General features: G+C 37.3%; 2 protein-coding genes across 2 annotated transcripts; one reads left to right on the top strand and one right to left on the bottom strand.

The window, feature by feature from the left end:
• Nucleotides 1-3,441: 3,441 nt before the first annotated feature.
• LOC107819842 (glutathione S-transferase DHAR2-like) lies at nucleotides 3,442-7,745 on the top strand (the record flags this gene model as incomplete). Its single annotated transcript, NM_001326056.1, is given in 6 exon segments — nucleotides 3,442-3,582; nucleotides 4,523-4,613; nucleotides 4,709-4,852; nucleotides 6,507-6,624; nucleotides 6,724-6,864; nucleotides 7,500-7,745. Coding segments are annotated over 6 exon segments (639 nt in total). The 3' UTR covers nucleotides 7,587-7,745.
• Nucleotides 7,746-9,224: 1,479 nt separating this feature from the next.
• On the bottom strand, nucleotides 9,225-11,105 carry LOC107819843 (uncharacterized). Its single transcript, XM_016645993.2, has 3 exons — nucleotides 10,952-11,105; nucleotides 10,681-10,786; nucleotides 9,225-10,203 (listed from the first exon to the last, which is right to left on the bottom strand). Exons 1-3 carry the CDS (start codon nucleotides 10,982-10,984, stop codon nucleotides 10,058-10,060), a joined length of 285 nt encoding a protein of 94 aa, XP_016501479.1. The 5' UTR covers nucleotides 10,985-11,105; the 3' UTR covers nucleotides 9,225-10,057.
• Between the last annotated feature and the right edge of the window lie 10,815 nt (nucleotides 11,106-21,920).

Genomic DNA, 21,920 nt, shown 5'->3' with positions numbered 1-21,920 from the left:
AATTTGATTCTTCCTATCCCAAAATTGCTAGCAACATAATGTTTATAGTAATTACAAAGAGAGAGAGAGAATAATGAAACCCACGGAAAAAAAAAGCCTACGAATTCCGGAGGGAATATGATTCAGTATCGCCACATTAAAAAAATAATAGCCAGCAAAATATATATCTTTTGTATATTAATGTATAATATATAAAATTATACTTACATATTTTATACTTAATCAGTAAATATTTTTTGTATTTTGGCTAGCGCATGTAATTATTTTTAGCCAACCCATCGTATGTGTAACTCGCCCAATTCTGGACGTAATGCATCTGGAATATATGGAAAAACTCTCCAATATTCCCACTATGTAAAAAAGTATATAACAGAAGATAGGATGGATTTTCATAGGAGAAAAAGAAAAAGATGGAATAATCATTTTCAAATCTTTTTCTTTTTCTTTATCACTAGAAAAAAAAAGGACACTTAAAATGCAGATAGTCAATGTGATTTCCATAACAGTGGCCTTTTTGTACGTTATATCAAACTCTTACTTTATATTGTACCAATAACATCAATTTCATGATAAAGTTATACCAATATTCTCCACGATCAACTTAATTTATTATGAAATAAGTCTCAACCTCGAATGCGAATGGATGTCTTTTTTAATTTATTCTTAAAATCTTAAAGAATGACTAGTCAAACAAAACCATTATATTTATGGCACAATGGTGAAATCATAAGGAAAACGAGAGAAAACTTTTACCGAAATTGGTTAGCTCCTATATTTAGGTGTTATAATGTACAAAAGGGCTTTCATTATACAAAAGTTTTAGTACTCCATATGTTAGATAATTATAATACTCCTATTTAGTTATCTTGAATTGCACTATGAATCCAATCTCATTTACGTTAGATGTTCTTAGTAACTTGATGAGGGGTTCTCTCTGATTATTAAGCCTGTCTTCAATTCTTTTTTTTTTATCCTTTTAAATCGGGGCTGATAATTGGATAGAATATCCTTATGTAGAGAAAGGGGCGTATAAATTAAGTGTTTGGCTCGCAATAAATCTAGGGTCTTGATCGAGCAATTAGTAGTCATATCTATCCACCTTTTCGGACATAATATCTTAAGTACCTATGATGGTGAACACATCTTTCTGTTTTCGCTCAAAAAAAAAAAGAAAAAAAAAGAGCATTCACAAGTATCTCAGTTTTTACCAAGGGAAAATAACAATTAAGATCCTTGAGATTTTGTATTATTCTAATTTTGTTTCTCTTTATTTAGCTTAACATACTTGATACCTTTAATTAATCTAAATGTATCATTACTTTTAACTATGGCGATGAGAATGAACAAGGAGGGAGAAAATATCACACTTTGTATTTCTTGAAAAGCATTGGTCAAAAAGATGAGGATTCCTTTGACAAAATGGAGCACTATGAAGCAAGTTGACCATTTTCAACTCCATTTTCCAAAACAAACTTTTACAAGTTTAGATTCCCCTTTTCATGATTCTTCCCTAGTTTTAATACAGAAAAATCCAGTTGACCATTTTATGAGTCTGCTTTGCAAAATTATTAGGGTATCATCAACTATACCAACTACTTTTATATCTATGGCAAATATAGTAGACGAACCATAATCTTAAACTAAATTATCTCAGAAAAAAAAAACTCTATGTATGATTTTAGTCTCTAAAGCTAAATTTTTATTTTTACTAAAATGTCCAAGGGCATACCTCAAGCTCTGCGAACGTTTCGCTATGACAATCTATTTTCTTTCTTTTTAGAGAATACTTGCCCTGCTGCTTGTGTTCTCGTTTGGGCCTCGGGAATCTTTTGCTTTTGGCTAAAATCTTTATTTACCTTTTGTTCATCCGCTCCTCCATCAAAACTACAAATTAACAAACACTACTCGAAGAAAAACACCAATATGCTGGCCAAAGGAATGCATCTTAATAGACATATGCTTTTCATGTTTTTCACGAAGATGTAGAAGAGATTGCAAACATTATACGATGATACACAAGCATCTTTTTTGTACCAATATTTGAACAAACATTTGAATGTAGGCGACTCGTAATAACTGTATACACGAAATGCACTAAAAGTCTCTTTGCCATCTCCCACGATTCTTTATTAGCCCTGGCATGCAAATATGATTGACGAAAGACCTTTTATTAAAATAAATTTTTTTAAATAATATTTGGCATGAAGGTTGAGAAAGAATACATGGAATAGTTGTTATGATAGGAATGATGAAAAATTAAAGAAAATTTCCACTCTGAACGGAGAAGTCACAAACTTTCGTGGGAAGAAGAGAAAAAATTAAAGGCATTTTCGTAATGAAAAAACAAAAAAATAATGAAAAATAGTTTTAAGGACTGAAATCACACATTTTGTTTAATCAAGGGTTATATGTATTAAGTTTATTAATACAAGGATCAAAACTGGAATAACACAATATTTAATGACCAAAACAGCTTTTCCCGTTTTATTAATAAATATTTCTTGTTCCAGCAAATTAAGGATAGATTTCTCGACATCAAATCCTACAATGGTTTTTCCAAAATCTGTATCTTTTAGATTGTTCAATTACTATACATAACCTACTTTTATATCAAGTCAGATTGTACAATTGGAGTATCATCTTTCAGATTGAGAAACAAAAAAAATACAGTATTTTCAGATTGGTACAACTAACCTAATTATATATTCAGCCAAACACTCATTGAAACAAAAATAAAACACCAAAAGATATCTAAAAATTACTCTCTATGCAAAAAATACACTTTCAGGTTGGTGCAACTGATAATGTTTGTATATTTTATGTTTTTTTGAAGCTAGCTTTTAGATGACATAGTTTAAATCTATTTACACCATCAATTTAAGAGATCTTATACTACTTCTGTTTCATTTTAATGTGTTTTAGTTTAATCAAGTACAGAATTTAAGAAAAATAAGGAAGAATTTAAATCTTGTCATCTCAAACTAAAAATGAATGTAGTGCACCAAAATGCCGTTGAATGTGGCATCAAATATGCTTGGAGTTAAAGAGTTACTAAGCTTGCCTGAAAAAAATAAATTTTTAAAGATGAGATGAAATATGATTTTAAAAGTTGAAATTGTGTTTGGACATGTATTTTAGAAAACTTCAAAAACTACTCTATAAATAAAGTATTTGGGCATCACATTATACACATTTAAATATATGAAAGAAATAAGAATCTTTCTCTCTATATATCTTTTTTTATATATTATTACTTTGAGCTAAGTTTCTTAATATATATATATATATATATATATATATATATATATATATATATATATATATATATAAAAGGAAACCATTTTGGTTGAACACAATTTTGCAACGTAGCCCCTAGTTTGGACATGTGGAAAATGCTTTAAATAGACGCTATTGTACACTTCACCCCCACACACACACACAGTTCCAAAAGAAAGACACTATATTCACCCAGAGTAGAATTCTCTAGTCCTTACCACACTACAAAGCGAAAAAGCTGTAGATCAATGGCTGTTGAAATCTGTGTCAAGGCTGCTGTGGGTGCCCCTAATGTCCTCGGAGACTGTAATCTCTTCCTCTCTAAAAATTTATACCCTTGTCCTAGTTTTATTTATTTATTTTGGTGTATGTGTCTTTATTTGTGCAAATTTTTATGAGTTTGGTTTTATTTTTCTGATTTTCTAATGGTTTTGTGATACTAACTAAAGTCCATTTAGCCAAATAGTGCTTCTGAGACTCTAATCTGTTGGTCCGTAAAAGATTTATACCCTTGTTTTAGTGTGTTTCTGTGTGTGTTTTCTTTTTTTGTCTGCAAATTTTCATGGTTTTGGTCTGAGTGTTTCTGAATGTGTTATCCTTTCTTGATTCTGAGCTCCATTTAGCGAAAGGGTATCTCTGAGACTGTAATGTCTTGCTATTTAAGATTTTAACCCTTGTTTTAGTGTGTGTGTGTGTTGTTTTTATTTTTTGGTCAAATATTTATGGCTTTGATTTTAATTATTCTGAATTTATGATGGTCTTGTGACTAAGGTCCATTTAGCCAAAGGGTACTTCTGAGACTGCAATCCTCTTGCTCTTTACGATTTATACCCTTGTTTTAGGATGTGTTTGTGTGTTGGGGTAAATTTTCATTTTTTTGGTTTGAATTTTTTTACTAAACTCCTGTTAGCCAAAGGGTAATTCTGAGACTGTAATTTTTGCTCTTTAAGATTCTTACCCTTGTTGTTGTGCGCTCGTGTGTGTGTGTGTGTGTGTGTGTGTGTGTGTGTGTGTGTGTGTGTGTGTGTGTGTGTGTGTGTTGTGCGTGTGTGAATTTAGATGTTTTTTGGTTTGAATTTTTCTGAATTTGTGATGGTATTGTGAGTCCAAGGTTCATTTATTAGCCAAAGGGTTCTTCTGACAGTGGAGGAAGAGTGTGTGTGTGTGTGGTTTTTCTTTTTTCTTGCAAATTTTCATGGCTTTGGTTTTATTTTTTCTGAATTTGTGATGGTTTTGTGATGCTAAGGTCCATTTAGCCAAAGGGCACTTCTGACATTGGAGGAAAAGAAAGTGCCTTACAAGATGCACTTGATCAATGTTAGTGACAAGCCCAAATGGTAATAATTTGAAGCAAAATTACTCTTTTGATTCCCAAGATTACATTTTTTTTTACTCTGATAGTGAAACTTTTGTTTTGGGGTTGTGGTTTCAGGTTCTTGGAAGTGAACCCAGAAGGAAAAGTTCCAGTGATCAAGTTTGATGAAAAATGGATCCCTGATTCTGATGTTATTGTTGGGCTTCTTGAAGAGAAATACCCAAATCCCTCTCTCTCTACTCCCCCTGAATTTGCTTCTGTGTATGTTTTCCTCCTATTTTTCCCCCATTTAAATTAGTTTCTACACTGACCACATTGCATATTTTATTGCTGCATCTCTGAATTTGCTATAGATAAAAGTCAGTGTTATCCAAAGCGAAAAACGCATAAAAGCTCTAAGGTCCATTGGTGCTTTAAGCACAAAACGCAAATAAAGTGTGGGCTTTACTAAAGGAAGGCGCAAAAGGAGAAAAACTAAATATGTATGTGTAGTCCAAGACTAATAATTATAAGCATGAATGTCAAAATATGGACAAAAAATTGAAAAAAAAAGGATAAAGTGAAATATCAATTGTTTAGTGTCGTCTCTTCAACGTTACGCTCATTGGCAAGAAAAAGTTATGCCTTAGAGCCTTGATGATGACACTGAAGAGCCCGCTAAGCGAAGCGAAACGCTCAACATGTTCTGAGCCTCGCTTCAGGGCGCTGAAATAAATTGGAACTTCATGTAATGTATCACAAGTTATTAAAGAAAAGATAATTAACTTTTTCTTTATGTCCCACACTCTCTATTGAAATCAAAAGTGGAAGCATTTTACAGAGTTGCTATTTCTAATTACTTTAACATGGCATTTTACCTACAAAATTCTGTGAAAAGGTTTTCTTCATTTTAACTTCCCCAAGTTCTATTCTTCTTTCCATGGGGTGAAGTAAATTGTGGAATTATCTTAGGTTTTTGCATTTTTTGCTAGCTACATTTATGCTTCTGTTCATGATATGAACAATATCCCCTCCTTCCTTCCAAAATAGTTGGTTGGGGTTGTCTGAATCCCCAATATACATTTTGCTCCATTTGGGCATATTTCATTCCAACACTCGGTAATTTATCCCTTTGGTCAAAGTCAAACTAGTTCAAACTGCTTAGCCTTGTCTCCCTAATACTAACATTATAGATTAATCTTGTACCTTTATGTGCTTTTACCTCCTAAATGTTTTTGGACAATCTGTCCCCTGTTAATTTTGTTGATATTTAAGAAATGGCATTTTTTCTCCTTAAGTTACTAACGCAAGGCTTAGTCTACAATTTTTGTCCCCCCCCCCCCCCCCAACACACACACATGATTTACTGGGTGATTAAATTTTAATGAGCTCTGCTATAGTTCTCTTCACTTTTATGCCTTGAGTTTCTTTAGATCATGCAAAAACTCTTACTTCCTGTGGCCCAAATTGATTTTACATATTCTGTCTTATCTCAAGTGTCTTAGATAGCATTTGGTTTAAAATTTTGAAGAAGAGCTTTTGGAAAAAAAATTGTTTTTCCTTTCTTGTCGTTTTGGTTGATAAACAGTTCTTACTACAATCTAAAGGAGTTTTGCAAAAACTCCTTTTCAAAATTTTGAACCAAACACCACCTTATATATTTTAATTACTGCATACAAGATTCTCTTACTTGTTTGCAGAAACAAAAAAAGTTACCACAGTGCCTCATATGTTTCACGTTTAGATTCTCATCTTAATATGCCAAGTCAAAATGGACATTCAATAAGGAGTAAAGGAGTAATTAGTTTGTTCTTCTACTGAGTATTTCCTTTTACTTGATTTCTCTGTACTGTGCTTGTCCGTCTGTTGCTGTTTCCTTTTTATTTCATTGATGTCAATGGATGGAATATCATCTGTAACTTATCTGGGATTACAGGGGCTCGAAAATATTTCCTTCCTTTGTCTCATTTCTGAAGAGCAAGGATGCTAGTGACGGTACTGAGCAGGCTCTGCTCGACGAGTTAAAGGCTTTGGAAGAGCATCTCAAGGCTCACGTATGCTGTTTTTCATTGAGCTGCCTGATATTTTTATTTTAGTATGCTTCTCTTATTTTTACCGTGATGTTAACTTCAGTTGGTGGTGAATTTCTTCAGGGACCATATGTCAATGGGGCGAATATTTGTTCAGTCGATTTGAGTTTGGCTCCGAAACTGTACCATCTTGAGGTGGCTCTTGGCCATTTCAAGAAGTGGAGTGTACCTGAAAGCTTGAGTCATGTGCGTAAATACATGAAGGTATGCACTCTCCTCTCTGTGCATAATTTACTTTCAACAACATGAATTCTTAATTATAAGTGAGCGTTAATTCCATTTGATGATTTCTTTCTTTTACGGATTTAGCTAATGTTAGATTTATTTTTTTGGAAATAATGTATGAGGGAATAATTTAAAGGGAATGTATAGAAGCAGTGATATGATCAGAATCAGCTGTGTCAGTTGCACAAAGAAGACATTTTTGTGACAGCTTATACCGTCTGTCAACCATTTAACAGGCTTCTTTCTCCTCATGGAACTCTATGTTTTCATTAGGGTTTCCATGCTTATAGTTTGTTTTATTTCTCATCTGTGTCCTGAAATGGTGGCAGTCTTTTATATTTTTCTTTAAAACTATTAGTATAATGTGTAAATCACATTAACATTTTAATGTTCCTACCTGATTAAAACTTGTCACATAAAATGGGACAGCGGAAGTATAAAATTTTGAGTATGATATAAAACTTCACATATTAACTGTGCTGCTTTTATGATTCCTTAGTCTTTTGCTTCGCTCTGTCCATGCTTAGCTTGTACTAGGATGTTATTTCTTCCATTTTCTTGTAACAAAAGCAAAGTGGTGCAAGAGTTGACACCTTTTTGTTCTCCTTCTGCAGTTGCTCTTCGAGCGAGAGTCTTTCCAGAAAACCAAGGCTGCAAAAGAGTATGTCATTGCAGGATGGGCTCCAAAGGTCAATCCATGAACCGATTCATAATTATGATCCCGTTGTTTCGCAGGAAGTTAGCAGTTGAGGATACAGCATTTTGAAATATGAATGTATCTCGTAAGATCTAAAAATTGTTAAATGTTGGATCATGCTTGTACTGCTCTTTATGTTCTAATAAATAAGTCATGTTCTAAATCTCGTTTTAGCTAATGAAATATGCTGGTTGTTAGTTTTTTGCTGCGGTTTTTGCTATACAGAATTGCTAGATAGAGATAGCCAAGTAATCAGTGAAATATGTCTTGATCAAAAATAGATATAGTCAAGTCAGCTGAAGGAATGTTACATTCGTGCTCCTTTTTTCCAGTAAACTAGACGTTGCTAGAGCTTTGCACTCGTCATTTGGTTCAGTTAAAGAGAGAATATGATCACTTGGAGAAAATAATAAAGGTTTCGTACTATTTATGCTTACTGTAGAGCGAAGAAGTTCCGAATTGGAGAAGCTTTCTCACCTGTTCAATTCCTTAAATTTTTGAATGTTCACTGTTGGGAACTTACTATGTCGTTGTTGTTACTGTTTGTTGTTACTGTTCCTTTTTTTATCTTTTTCTTGAGCCGAGGATCTATCGGTATCGGGAATCGCCTTTCTACCTTCTCAAGGTAGGGGTAAGGTCTATGTATACACTACCCTCTCCAGACCTCAACTGTGGGATTACACTGGATTTGTTGTTGTTCACTGTTGGGAACTTGAAGACCTAGGCCTCGCTTTTTCTTCTTATAACGATGGTGTTCAGGCTCACCTGGACGCATCGACTATTCTATTGGGTACATTTGTTATCTCTACTTTGGATTTGAACACTAGTTTCTAAGGTTTTCACATACCCTTTGACGTGCTCAATGTTATTGTTTTATTAGTTCTTTTTGTGAACTCGAGCCCCAGGCGATGGCCCTCACTCCTCATTCTCACAGACAAGATGGCTTCCTCCTCCCCCCCCCCTCCCCCCCCAAAACCCCTCTTTCTTACCATCGTTTAACTCCTCGTTGCTCGTCCTCTCTTTATTTAGACCACAGGTGATAACTTGTGAAATCTTTTCATTTGTTAAGTCGATTTTCTTGAAGTGTAGAGGAACAACTTAAAAGCATGGATTTTCTTTTGTTTGGACAGAATATATAAAATTTGAATGAGGTTATTAACTATCAAACGGAAATATTGTCCTTGAAGTAAAGAGGGAAAACCAAAATGGCTTAATTTTCATGTTTGCTTTGATATCAGACAAGGAGTTAAGTGTTGCTTTCTCCTAAACTTGTGTCTTTATAGTGAATAGCCAAAATGCAAGAGAAAAGCCATACACATCCAACAAGCTGAAGTCAGCAACTATACGTTAATTCTTGGGGGGATTTCATATTATTTACTGTCTTAGTTTGAATCCTGTCATTTTGAAAGATGGTTAACCAGAAAGAACCGTAAACGCATCGTGTCAATCCTGTCATTTTGAAAGATGGTTAACCAGAAAGAACCGTAAACGCATCGTGTCGGCTATAAGTTACAATAACTACGCCTCAATCACGAGCTAGTCAGAATCGTCGGTATGATTTCTCACTAACTAAAAGGCTTTCTCACACTCTTGACTGGTCTCAAGCTCGGATTATAAAGAAAAACCTAATCAATTTATGATAAATCTTCATAATACATAATCTCGATTATTCTGAATTCATATTCCAAAGGTGCATGATTGCGACATGAAAATGAATAAGTAGCCCCCACAATGTTACACTTCATTAATTGCTTAATAACAACAAAATCACAAGTCACATGAAATCTTGTACAGCACTACAAGACAGCTACAGGCCTAAAATCACTAGACTACACCTTACAGATTACAATTGAAGATTCCAAGGGGCCATGACACATCCTTAGCAGCTCCTTATTAACAAGTCTAGTCTCAATCACCCACCCTTCTTTTATAATTTTGGCTCATTAATACCAACTTGCTTGAACAATACTCTGATATATCTCCTCAACTTGGGATTTGGGAGCTGATTTAATACACATATAGTACAATAAACATTTCAATAATAGACCATAGTACTACTCAGGGTGGAGGCAGCCTTATAACTACGAGTTCGGTAGAATCCAATAGCTTGGTTCAAATCCTCTATTTGTGTTATAAAATTTATTGAACATGTATAAATAGTCTATTTAGAACCCAGCAAGTAAAAAAGATTATGATCCAGAACCATAATATAAAAATTCTAGATCCGCCCCCGGTACTACTTCCATAGTTCCATTGATATAGCCAGGCGAATCCATGATCTTAGAGCTAGCGAGCGTATTCAAAATGAGTGTGATCTTATTATACGTACACATTGTAATTTTTCACAGATCTGCACCTGGATATATATGCAGGGGCATATTTAGTGGCATGTGAAGAATATATCAGATTACTACCAAAAATATATCAATTTAGCACGTTTATATTTTATTCCTTGTGTGACTCCTTCTAATGATCTTAGTCTGAATCTTTAGTATGATCATTGTCCAATATCATTTTCTGAATCATTGCACTTGTCTCTTCCTCTGTAATGCAATCTTTGTTATGTGATTGAGCATATGTCTCAAAGAACTCTTTATTCTCTTTCTCTAACTCATTCCACACTGCAAAATACAGGAAATGTCCTATTAGCAGTATCATTATGAGCGGTTAATAAGTTAATATTCGTTTGTTAAGTTGAAAGGGGATAAGTATTTGAAGCTTAATTACCAAAACTTTTGTAATATAAAGCTTCAAAAGCTTTTTGTATAGCTTTAACTAATCACTACCCTTGAAAAGCTAGTAGTCTTAGCTTATGCTTTCCAAGTCTCGCATAGTGCAAATTTGTGCATGCATGTGTAGGGATAGGAACAACATAAGATCACATAACATCTACATAATGACGGAAAGGAAATTTAAACTATTAGATCAGTTATAACTACACGTAACTGTCTATAATAAGTGAAACTAGTAACTGGGTAAATAAAGCAGGTAACTTGCTACTATGACATAATATAGTATTAAAATGTACCGATAGTGTAAAAGTTCTTTACTCTAGTAGTGTATGTAAGTTAAATCCGATGAAAAATTACAGCACAAACCAGTAGCAGTAATGACAGGATTGATATTTGCATGCTTGGAAAGGGCATCCATGCACTCCTCTTTGGTCATGTGGAAAATCAGACACTTCTCTATTAAGTGATGTACCTAAATTAAGAATAATCAGGTTAGTAGATAGTCGGAACCAAAAACAGCAAAATATATATACCACAATAAATAAGATTTCCAAATTCCAAAAGCAGAATCAACAAAAGTAAAGTTGAGTCAGTAAAATCAGAAGTTGATGATCATCTTATGCAACTTTTTATGTACCATGTATATGTATGAAGCAGAGGAATCACCCATAATAGTTTAGTACTCCTATCTGATCTTCAGCAAAGCAAGTTCAAGAAAATATTAGTATATGAGATCAGATTATACATGAATTGTAATGTCTGATTAGAGATCTTGAGCTGAGGAGTGAAATGGAATAAAATTATATATAGTGTACAAAAGGAGAAGTATAGTAGTTGTAGGGACAAGAATCCCACGTGAGAGATAAATGATAATTGGTGGAGAGGGGATTAGAGGAGATTTGTGAAATGACTATTTCTTTGTCTTGTAATATTGTCATAGGCAGCAGCCTTCACGTGATGATGTTGTCCAGCATTGAGAAATAACCTAATGTGGACAAAAGTTTAAAAATTCAGAGACCATCTATAAAAAGTGGCATTAGCAACAGCAAAAAATCCTGCTACAAAAAGAGTAGTACGGTAAAATATTTTATTTTTTTGATTCGAATTAGGTCACGTCCGAACAGGTGTGATGTAGACAGTTTATCCTAATGCAAGCATTAATGATTGCTTATGTGATAGACAACCTATTATATTATGTTAAAATTTATTTGCTCAGACTCTTCACTTTTAGTGCCGCACCCGTCTCGACGCGATATGGGTGTGGGGGTGGGGGTGGATGTGGGATCCATACTGAATATAGTCAATCGATTTTGGGTACTTTGATCACAATCAACGGAGAAATTCGGAATAAATACAATGATTTTTTTAAATCGAAACAAAAGCTAGGGTAAAATTTAAAAAAATGGAATACTTTGTATATAGAAATTTCTATGTCAGTCCTTTTCCTATTTATCTCCTTTTCGAATTCTGCTCTCGATTAATATTTTCTTCTTCTCAGAATATCTTAACAGTTTTTCGCATAATTTAGACATATTCTTATAAGTCTACTTTTAGATATTTGAATTATTTTTAGCCGAATTCCTATACTCGTATCCATCTCTGGATCCGTACCCCCGAATTTTAAAATTTAGATCACGAAAAATACAACCTCTAGATCCGCACCCGTATCGAACATTCACGCCCGAGTCCGAACAACTTAGGTTAAATTAAATTGATAGTGTAAGAATTCTTATCATCGACCAATCAGCTGTAAACATCTATCTGATTGAATGATTATACTGCAGGTACATTCATAACTCACTAGATTTTCTGATCTTCTTTCGTTATCAAAAAAAGGAGAGGACTAATGCAATTAGTTGGCAGCACAAAATAACATTTGACCCACAAAAATTGTAAGCTTTTGTAAACCTTCAACTTGCTGGTCTTGAACTCTTCTAAACTGCTAATGTATCTTTCAACTCATTTTTCAGCTTATTGTCTTGTCATGCTTTACGAGTTGCGACCGAGGTTTGACTTTCGTATAAACGGTCTCGGATTCATATGGTCATTTTGGACTTAAACGTATGTTCGGATTTGAATTCAGATGTTCCTAGAAGATTTTGGCTTTATTTGACGAACGTTAGCAATTTAAAGGTTTAGAAATTTCATAAGTTTGACTGGGAGTTGACTTTGAGGGTATCGAGCTCGAATCATTATTTTGGAAGTTGAAATTTGTTTGTTTTATCATATGGAACTTATGTGCAACATTTGGTCTCATTCCGAGTTGATTTAGTAGCATTCGGACGCGTTAGGCGAAATTTGAAGGTTTGAAAGTTAAGAGAATGATCTTCGTCTTCGATTTCTGATTTTGATGTTATTTATGATATTTTGAGATTTTGAATACGTTTGGATGATGTATTTGGACTTATTGATAGGATTGGACGAGGTCCCGTGGGACCCGAGTATGATTTGAATTGATTTCAGACTATTTCCCTCGTGGTTGGATTGCTGGCTTTTGCTCGTATTAGGTAAGAATCGCGTTCGTATTTGTGGTATCGCGTTCACGAAGAGTAAGTGAGGCTGGATGATATTGTTCAACACAAAAATTACTTATCTATTTTTCATCACTTAAAAGTCATTCAACTTTACCTTTGTAACTTAAAAATCATTCTACTTCAAAACCTATAAATATCCTATAAAAATATGACATGACATTAAATTTAGTTAAAAAATCTAATTATAGTGCCACATAAGCTTAGATGGACCATACCCAATTTAGACCCATTTCATCCACAATTTGATTTGACCCATAACCCAAATGAGTTTTAATATTTTGAACATTAGAAGGAAAAAAAGAGAACAATTATTTTGTGTTAAAAATATCTTACTTTATTTATTACGTAATAACCTTAATGTCACCACCTATAATTTCATTAAAAATATGAACAGAGCTAGCACATAACCAGTTTTTGCACCCTTCATATCATTTTATAATTTTTCATGAAGTTAAAATACTACCATATCATTCTCACATAACATATAAATGTACCACTAACAGACAAGAACAACAAGCTAATAAGAATCTATTTTCATAAATTACTATTCTATTAAAGTTAAAATATTACTTATTAAGCATTACTAACAGACAAAAATACTGCGGCGCAGTAAGAAATACCCACAATGAAATTGCATAGTAGAAGTTGTCAATACACACCGCAATCGTAGACAACCAATAGCGATAGTTTGGACAAAGAAAGAGACAACGTATTGTGTCATTGACCGTAAATGTACAACCAAAACTTAAAAGATAAATTCAAAAGACCTAATTTTTCCTAAATTTCTTAGACTTCTTTTTCTACAAATTAATCACAAAATCAAAGTGCTAGTCCAGTTAATTGTTCAAATATTAATAACCCACTTTGGTTATAGGTCAAATCGGGCCGAGTAAGAAATCGGTCTACCTTAGATATGGTCTATTTAAGCTTATGTGGCATTATTGTTAGATTTTTTAATTAAACGTAATGTCATGTTATATTTTTTATTGGATATTTTATAGGTTTTGAACTAGAATGATTTTTAAATTGCAAAAGTAAAATTAAGTGACTTTTAAGTGATAAAAAATAAATAAGCGACTTTTGTGAAATAAATGATAAGTTGAATGACCATCAGTGAAATTAACTCCAAGTTTAGCCAAAACCTCTCTGTTTCAATCAAGTGAGCCAGTTCTTAAAGACCTTTAAGTCATCTTTTGAATGGTGAATTGTTTCCTTGAGAGAACTAATCATATGGCTCAAAGAATGTACTGCCCCACTACGTACGATCAGCTTCTACACAAGAAGACGAGCCAGTAAGAAGATTGGGTGTCCTAGAGAACCACATCAGGTTCTACTCTTTTTAAGATCAACTTCTCTATTTATTTGGTATACTACTCGTATACGGAAGCTTTTTCGTTTGTTTACTGGAATCCTTTATTACTTGATCAAAAACGACAGAGGGACTAAGTTGTCCAAGTCTATATACAACACTGTCAAGAAAGGTATCAGCTAGCACACCTCAAGGCAATCTAAGTGGCAGCTTCAACACATTGTTGGTGAAAGTACAAGTACAGTTGAAAAAATGATGATGACAATTCTTCGGAGAAAGGTAATTGTTTACCCGAAAAATCGGATAACGTTAAATTTATGTATGATTCTAAGAATACGTAACACACTTTGATATAAATCGTACAGAGAGATACGAATATTCTTGACTATGACAATGGGAATAATGAATCAAAAAGAATGAATAAAATGAAGTAAGACAGGCACAAGGAGGTATCTTTTGTTCCAGTGTATTCAGTGTATCCATAGCTTACAAGGATCCCCTTTTATAGTAGAGGATCATTACTTTATTTATAACAAAAAATAATAAAATAAAGCATATAGTGGAGGACCCATGATGATTTGTCTCTTCCTCGATTCCCGCCAAGATTCTTTCTCTTGGTGTGGTTGCAACGGCTCTTGTCTGTGAGCTCGATATTGGCTCGAACTCGTTACTGGGTCGAGCCCTTCTGTCTTGGCTCGAGTTCGACCTTTGGGATGGGCGTCGCGCAATTCCGACCTCGAAGCAATACCTTGCGGATCGATTTGGTCACGGGCTTAATAAGGTTATCGAGCCAACTCCTCGAGCAGCCTTCGGACTCGAGGCTCACTAGTACTGTCTTCGGAGCTCACTCCCAAAATCCTACTCCGACTTCTTACCACTTGAACACGATCGAATGTAGGAAGGCCGAAATCTATTTCGATTATATATAGATAGTCCCCTCGTTTCTCACGAAGGATGCGGTGAGAATCGATATGATTTACAACGGTTCGATCGGGTTATAAGCTGACGTTTTAACATGGATCGATTATGACGTATGTGATAGTTGTCCCATTTATTTAGTCTTTCAAGGTATTTAATGCTTGTCAGATGACGGTCGGCCACCTCTGATATTGAACCGTCATGATGCGAGCCTATAAATAACCCTTCCATCTAACATATACCACTTTTACGCATTCCCTCCTCCAAATTTTCTTATCTTTTCTCTCTATCTCGTCGCTTGCAGAGCCATCTACACTAGAGTTTTGGTATCGTCAATTTTTCACTTTCCTTTGCCTTTCTTCCTCTCATATCAATGGCCAAAACTTCGAAAACTGTACCTCAGAAGGAGAAAGCTTCTTCTTCACGGCCGTCAGGCGACAAGGCGCCGGTGGAGCCGTCCACCTATGACTATGTTCCCGAACCATGTACTCTGAAGATCGATTTTAAGGTAGAGAATCCTTCATCTATTCCGGGTCGATGCACATGTGTTGATGTACATGTGCTCTATAACGGAGGGTCATCTCGAGGCCGTTAGAAAAGACTGCAACTGGGGTTCCGAGGTTGTTTTGCAAATTTCATCCCCCGAAGAGAGCATCATCACCCATGTGGAGGGGTTTTTAAGTGTTTACACTTATCCCTTCACATTGGGTCCCGTCGACCCGGTGATCATTGATTTTTGCAAAAGATATCAGGTCACCCTCGATCAAATTCATCCCTCTCTATGGCGTATAGTAATCCTACTTCGCCTCTTCTCCATCAAAGCAGGGGGGCTGGATTTTTCCTGAATCACCTCATACGATTGTATCGGCCTCAAATCTTTCGAGGACTAATCAGACTTCATCGTCGGGCATCGAAGGCTTTGATGTCGAGCATCGACGAAGACAGGGATCGGGGTTGGATGGGCCGTTATATTCGGGTGAGGACCCGTTACCTTATTCCGGAAGAGAAGATGTCGTTCCCGAGGAATGGAATTTCGACCGTAAGTGGTTCTCGTAAGACGTTGCTTTTCGTATCTTTTACCAAATTTTTTTATGTCTTTCTCTGATATACAACTGCCCCTTGGATGCCACAAGCGGTGCCCGACCTCAAGGATTGGGTTCAGAATTTAGCCTCGACTTCCTCTTATGCCAAACGCGCTTGGCGGGATTTGGGAAAAGGTAGATGGGAGGCCAAGAATCATGGTAAGGTTTTACTTCTCGTTTCCTTCGAAGTGTTCTTTGTTCTCCACTCGTTACCAATTTCCTTTCATGGAGGTGTAACCAAGGATGTCGCTTTGAGGCCTTCAAGCGGTGAAGAAGGAACCAAGTTCCTCGTCCCGAAACCGAGGAAAGATAAGAAGTAAAACGCTGCCTCTCAGTCAGAGGACCCCAAGCCCAAAACTTGAAGGGTGAGGAGGAAGGCAATTTCTCTTCCGATTGACTCGGTCCAACGACTGAGAGAAGAAGAAGAAGGCGGTGCCTCGACTTTGGTGATCCGATCTGCGAGAGCTCGAGGTCACCAAAGCTCCTGAGCCGATGGTGGCTGTACCGGTCGGGGTTGGCCCCGGGATCCCGAGTCTTGATCGGAGTGCCCGAGTGATTCGCTTGGGGCTATGACAGTGGGTCATTCGCCTTCCCTTCCAACCTTTTTTGATGAGGCGTTAAAGGAAGCTCGAGAATTGAAGACCCCCGATATGGGCGGAGGCTCTAGTGTAGGGGATCTCTTTCGGGATTGCTTTACTAGATTCGATGATGCTTCCGATATTGGTGAAGTTTCTCTTCTACTAGAAGAGGCCCAATGTTTCATTACTCGGGTAATGATTTTACTATACTTGGTTTCTTTGTTCTTTTCCAAACTTGACTTGTGTTCTTTCCCTACTGTGCAGGCCATTAGTAGGTTTTGAGTCGACCTTAGCTAGTGTAGGGTCGAGCTTTAGAAGGTCTCGGGGGAGAGACACGCCCTGCGGCTTCTTTGCAGCCAAAAGGACGAGGCTATAAAGGACCTCCAAGCGGATTTGGCTAAGGCTCGTGAAGAAGAGGCCGAACTCGATAAGCAGGTGAGCCTCGTTCTATTAAAGTATGGGTTTGACTCGACTGTGGAAGTTAACCCTTCGTTGTCTCAGCTGCAGCAAAAGGTTGAAAAGATCGGGTCACTTGGGGAAGAAGTTGATCAAATCAAAGCTGAATGTAATCGGTGGAAGGAGACTATCGACCGCTTGGATGCGAAAAAAGAGACCATTTTGACCAAGTTATTATCGGCCGATGTTCAGCTTCGAAACGTCAAGCAAAAAGGTTCGGCTCAAGCTAAGAGGATAGAGGTGCTTGAATCTCGGGTTGCTGAGGCCAAGGAGGAGTTTGAGTCATCAAAAATCTTGGCGGATAAGTCCATTGCCGTGTATAGGGCTGATGCCGAGGCTGCTCAGATGGAGGCACGAGAGGCGGCAGATACTACCGACACTAGAGCACATTGGGTTGCCGAACTTGCTAAATATAGGTCTCGGAGGGAGACCCTCAAGGAGATACACGCTCGAGGTTTCGACCTTACTGAAGAAATAAAAAAGGCTAAAGAGCTCGAAGCTGAAGCCTTGGCTTCTGATGGCGATGATGATGATGATGATGGTAGCAAGAGCGGTAAGAGCCTGACAGAGAAGCAAACGCCCCTGAGGATAATCAGGAAGCTTAGTTCTTATTTTTTTACGTTTGTAATCAATCATGTAGAAATATTTGTATATAGACAACTTGGCCAACTTGTGAAGACTTTATACGTGCCTTACAAATGTTTTCACAAGGATCTTAAAAATTTAATCAAATTTAGACTTCGTAGTGTCTATGATTGATTGTTTTCTCAGACTCGAAGTGGCGTAGCCCTTAGGCTTACTAGTTGAGTTAATGATTCGAACTCGAAGAAATATAACCCGTAGGCGTAATAGTCGAGTGAGCGCTCGCTTGAACTCGAAATGAAAGTAGCCCATAGGCTTTTGTCATCTACTGAATGATTCGAACACGAAGTTATGTAGCTCGTGGGCGTAATGGTCGAGTGAGTGCTTGCTCGAACTCGAAATAGAAGTAGCCCGTAGGCTTAGTCGTCGAGTGAATGATTCGAACTCGAAGTAATTTAGCCCGTGGGCGTAATGGTCGAGTGAGTGCTTGCTCGAACTCGAAATAAAAGTAGCCTGTAGGCTTAGTCGTAGAGTGAATTATTCGAACTCGAGGTAATGTAGCCCGTGGGCGTAATGGTCGAGTGAGTGCTTGCTTGAACTCAAAATAGAAGTAGCCCGTAGGCTTAGTCGTCGAGTGAATGATTCGAACTCGAAGTAATGTAGCTCGTGGGCATAATGGTCGAGTGAGTGCTTGCTCGAACTCGAAACAAAAGTAGCACGTAGGCTTAGTCGTCGAGTGAATGATTCGAACTCGAAGTAATGTAGCCCGTGGGCGTAATGGTCGAGTGAGTGCTTGCTCGAACTCGAAATAAAAGTAGCCCATAGGCTTTAGTCATCGAGTGAATGATTCGAACTCGAAGTAATCTAGCCTGTGGGCGTAATGGTCGAGTGAGTGCTTGCTTGAACTCGAAATAAAAGTAGTCCGTAGGCGTAATGGTCGAGTTTATCTTAATTATGATTGCATAATAAATCTCCAAATAGAGGAATCTTTCTTGGATATAAGATATCGGTAAAGAGGAGAACTTTTTTTTCAAGTCATTATACATGTGTTCATGTTTCGCGTCTGGGTTCGGGCCAACTACATGAGCATGGTTCGTTTTGACCATTTTGGCTCTTACAACTTTCCCTATTGGAACCCCGTTGTTGCGAAATAACTTTCTTGTATCAGAACTTGATATATTTGAGGGCTAATGCCCCCCCCCCCAGTATTCGAGGTCGATTGTACAGAGGCCTCGGATACTTGTTGTAAGTGCAGCGCGATCATTGGTTGCCTCATTAAAAACCTTGCCGAAAAACCCATTTGGGATAAAACCGGTCTAAGGAAAAAAGAGTGCAACACGTGCTTTCAAGTGATGGGTCCATCTTAGCTCTTGTTCGGACTTCTGCAGGGGACATTTTTGAAATATAAATGAATATGGAAGGGTAGTACCTTAGCAGTAGTATCGTTTTAGATGTGACACATTCCAACTGCTTGATAGCTGTTGCCATTTATAATGTCGAGCTTGTACGATCCCTTTCCGACGTTCTTGAGAACCTGATTTGGTCCTTCCCAATTTGATCATAGTTTTCCTTTGTTCGAATTTCGAGTATTGATGGTGAGTTTTCTTAACACTAAGTCCCCGGGCTTGAAATGGTGGAGCTTGGTTCTTCGATTATAATATCTTTCGATTCGCTACTTTTGGGCGGCCAATCAGACGAGAGCAGTTTCTCGTCTTTCGTCCGATAATTCGAGGCTAGTATTCATAGCCTCGTTATTTGATTATTCCATCGTGAATCGAAATCTGGTACTGGGTTCACCGACTTCGACTGGTATCAATGTTTCTGACCCATATACTAAGGAGAATGGGGTCGCCCCCGTACTGGATTTTGACGTTGTCCGATACACCCAAAGGTTTTCGGGCAGGATTTCTCTCCATTTTCCTTTAGCGTCGTTCAACCTCTTCTTTAAGTTTTGAATGATAGTTTTGTTCGTTGATTCGGCCTGTCCGTTCCCATTGGGGTGGTATGGTGTTGATAGTATCCTTCTTATTTTGTGATCTTCGAGGAATTTTGTTACTTTGCTGCCAACGAATTGTTTCCCATTGTCACATACTATTTCGGCGGGTATCCCGAATCGGCATACGATATGATCCCAAATAAAGTCTATAACTTCTTTCTCTCTTATTTTCTCGAATGCCTACGCTTCAACCCATTTATAAAAATAGTCAGTCATAAATAAAATGAATTTGGCTTTACCTGGGGTCGATGGCAGAGGGCCGACGATATCCATTCCCCATTTCATGAACGGCCATGGGGATAGGACTGAGTGAAGTTGCTCTCCGGGTTGATGGATCATTGGCTCAAACCTTTGACATTTGTCACATTTACGAACAAATTCCTTTGCGTATTTTCCCATATCGGTCCAATAATACCCCGCTTTGATTATTTTTTGAACTAATGTATCAGCACCGGAGTGATTCCCACAAGTGCCCTCGTGTACTTCCCTTAGGATGTAATCGATACCTCCCGGACCCAAGTATACTGCCAGCGGTCCATCGAATGTCCTTCGATATAGCGTTCCATCTGAAGCCAACGTGAATCGAGTAGCTTTAGTCCGTAGGGCCCTAGAGTCTTTTGGTTTCGATTGGAGCTTTCCGCTCTTTAAGTATTCAATATACTTATTTCTCCAATTCCAGGTTAATCTTGTAGAATTTATCTTAGCGTGACCTCCTTCGATTACCAATCTCGAGAGTTGGATGACAGTCCCCGAGCTCAAGTCATCTTCCTCGAGCGACGATCCCAAATTTGCAAGTGCATCGGCTTTGCATGCCGTAAAGTCCATTGTTTGAAATGGTGTAAAGTGATAAGTAATTTGTCTAAATACCTTTGCATTCTACCTTCTCGAACTTCAAAGGTTCTGTTCACTTGACTCACCACCAGCAAAGAATCACATTTGGCTTCAATGACTTCTGCTCTCAAGTTTTTAGCTAGCTCGAGACCTGCAATCATGGCTTCATATTCGGCCTCGTTGTTAGTTAACCTGGTAGTTTTAATAGATTGCCTAATAGTGTTACCCGTGGGTGGTTTCAAAACTATGCCCAACCCGGACCCCTTCACGTTCGAAGCCTCGTCCGTAAAAAGGATCCATACTCCCGATGATGTACCCGATTTCAACAGGAGTTCTTTATCTACTTCGGGTACGAGGGTTGGCATGAAATCGGCCACGAAGTCTGCTAAAATTTGAGACTTGATGGCCGTACGGGGTTGATATTCGATATCGTACCCACTGAGTTTGACGGCCCATTTAGTCAATCGACCTGATAGCTCGGGCTTGTGCAAAATATTACAAAGCGGGTAAGTGGTTAATACGCATATGGGGTGACATTGAAAGTACGGTCTTAACTTTCTAGAGGCGCTTATCAGTGCAAGTGCCAATTTTTCTAGGTGCGGATATCTAGTTTCTGCTTCTCCTAAGGTCCGACTTATATAATAAACAGGAAATTGCGTACCTTGCTCTTCTCGAACTAGGACACCACTTACGGCGATTTCTGATACTACCAAGTACAAGCAAAGTTTTTCGTCCGTTTTTGGAGTGTGAAGTAGTGGTGGGCTCGATATATATCGTTTTAGTTCCTACAATTCTTGTTGGCATTCCGGGGTCCAAGCGAAATCGTTCTTCTTTTTGAGTAGAGAGAAAAATTTGTGACTTCGATCTGATGATCTCGAAATGAATCGGCCTAAGGCTGCAATCCGTTTCGTTAGTCTTTGTACAACTTTCACGCTGTCCACGATGGTGATGTCTTCGATGGCCTTGATTTTATCGGGGTTAATCTCGATTCTCCGGTTTGACACCATGAAGCCGAGGAACTTGCCCGAAACGACCCCGAAAGCATATTTTTCGGGGTTGAGCTTCATGTTGTATTTCCTCAAAATCTTGAACGTTTCCTGCAAATGGGTCAAATGGTCCTCTGCGCGTAGGGACTTAACTAGCATGTCGTCAATATAAACTTCCATTGATTTACCTATTTGTTCTTCGAATATTTTATTTACTAGGCATTGGTAAGTAGCCCCTGCATTTTTTAGCCCGAAGGGCATCACATTATAACAATATGTTCCATATTTGGTGACAAATGAAGTCTTTTCCTGGTCCTCCGGGTTCATCTGCATC

The sequence above is a fragment of the Nicotiana tabacum genome, chromosome 13, assembly GCF_000715075.1.
Source record: "Nicotiana tabacum cultivar K326 chromosome 13, ASM71507v2, whole genome shotgun sequence".
NCBI classification, from domain to species: domain Eukaryota; kingdom Viridiplantae; phylum Streptophyta; class Magnoliopsida; order Solanales; family Solanaceae; genus Nicotiana; species Nicotiana tabacum.
This window is presented reverse-complemented; position numbering and strand designations above follow the sequence as displayed.

Coding starts and splice junctions, on each gene's coding strand:
- LOC107819843 (XM_016645993.2), bottom strand. CDS start 10,984: ATGGGTGATTCCTCTGCTTCATACATATACATG. Junction 10,787..10,951: donor CTGCTTCATACATATACATG/GTACATAAAAAG, acceptor TTCTTAATTTAG/GTACATCACTTAATAGAGAA. Junction 10,204..10,680: donor TCCTGTCATTACTGCTACTG/GTTTGTGCTGTA, acceptor TGTATTTTGCAG/TGTGGAATGAGTTAGAGAAA.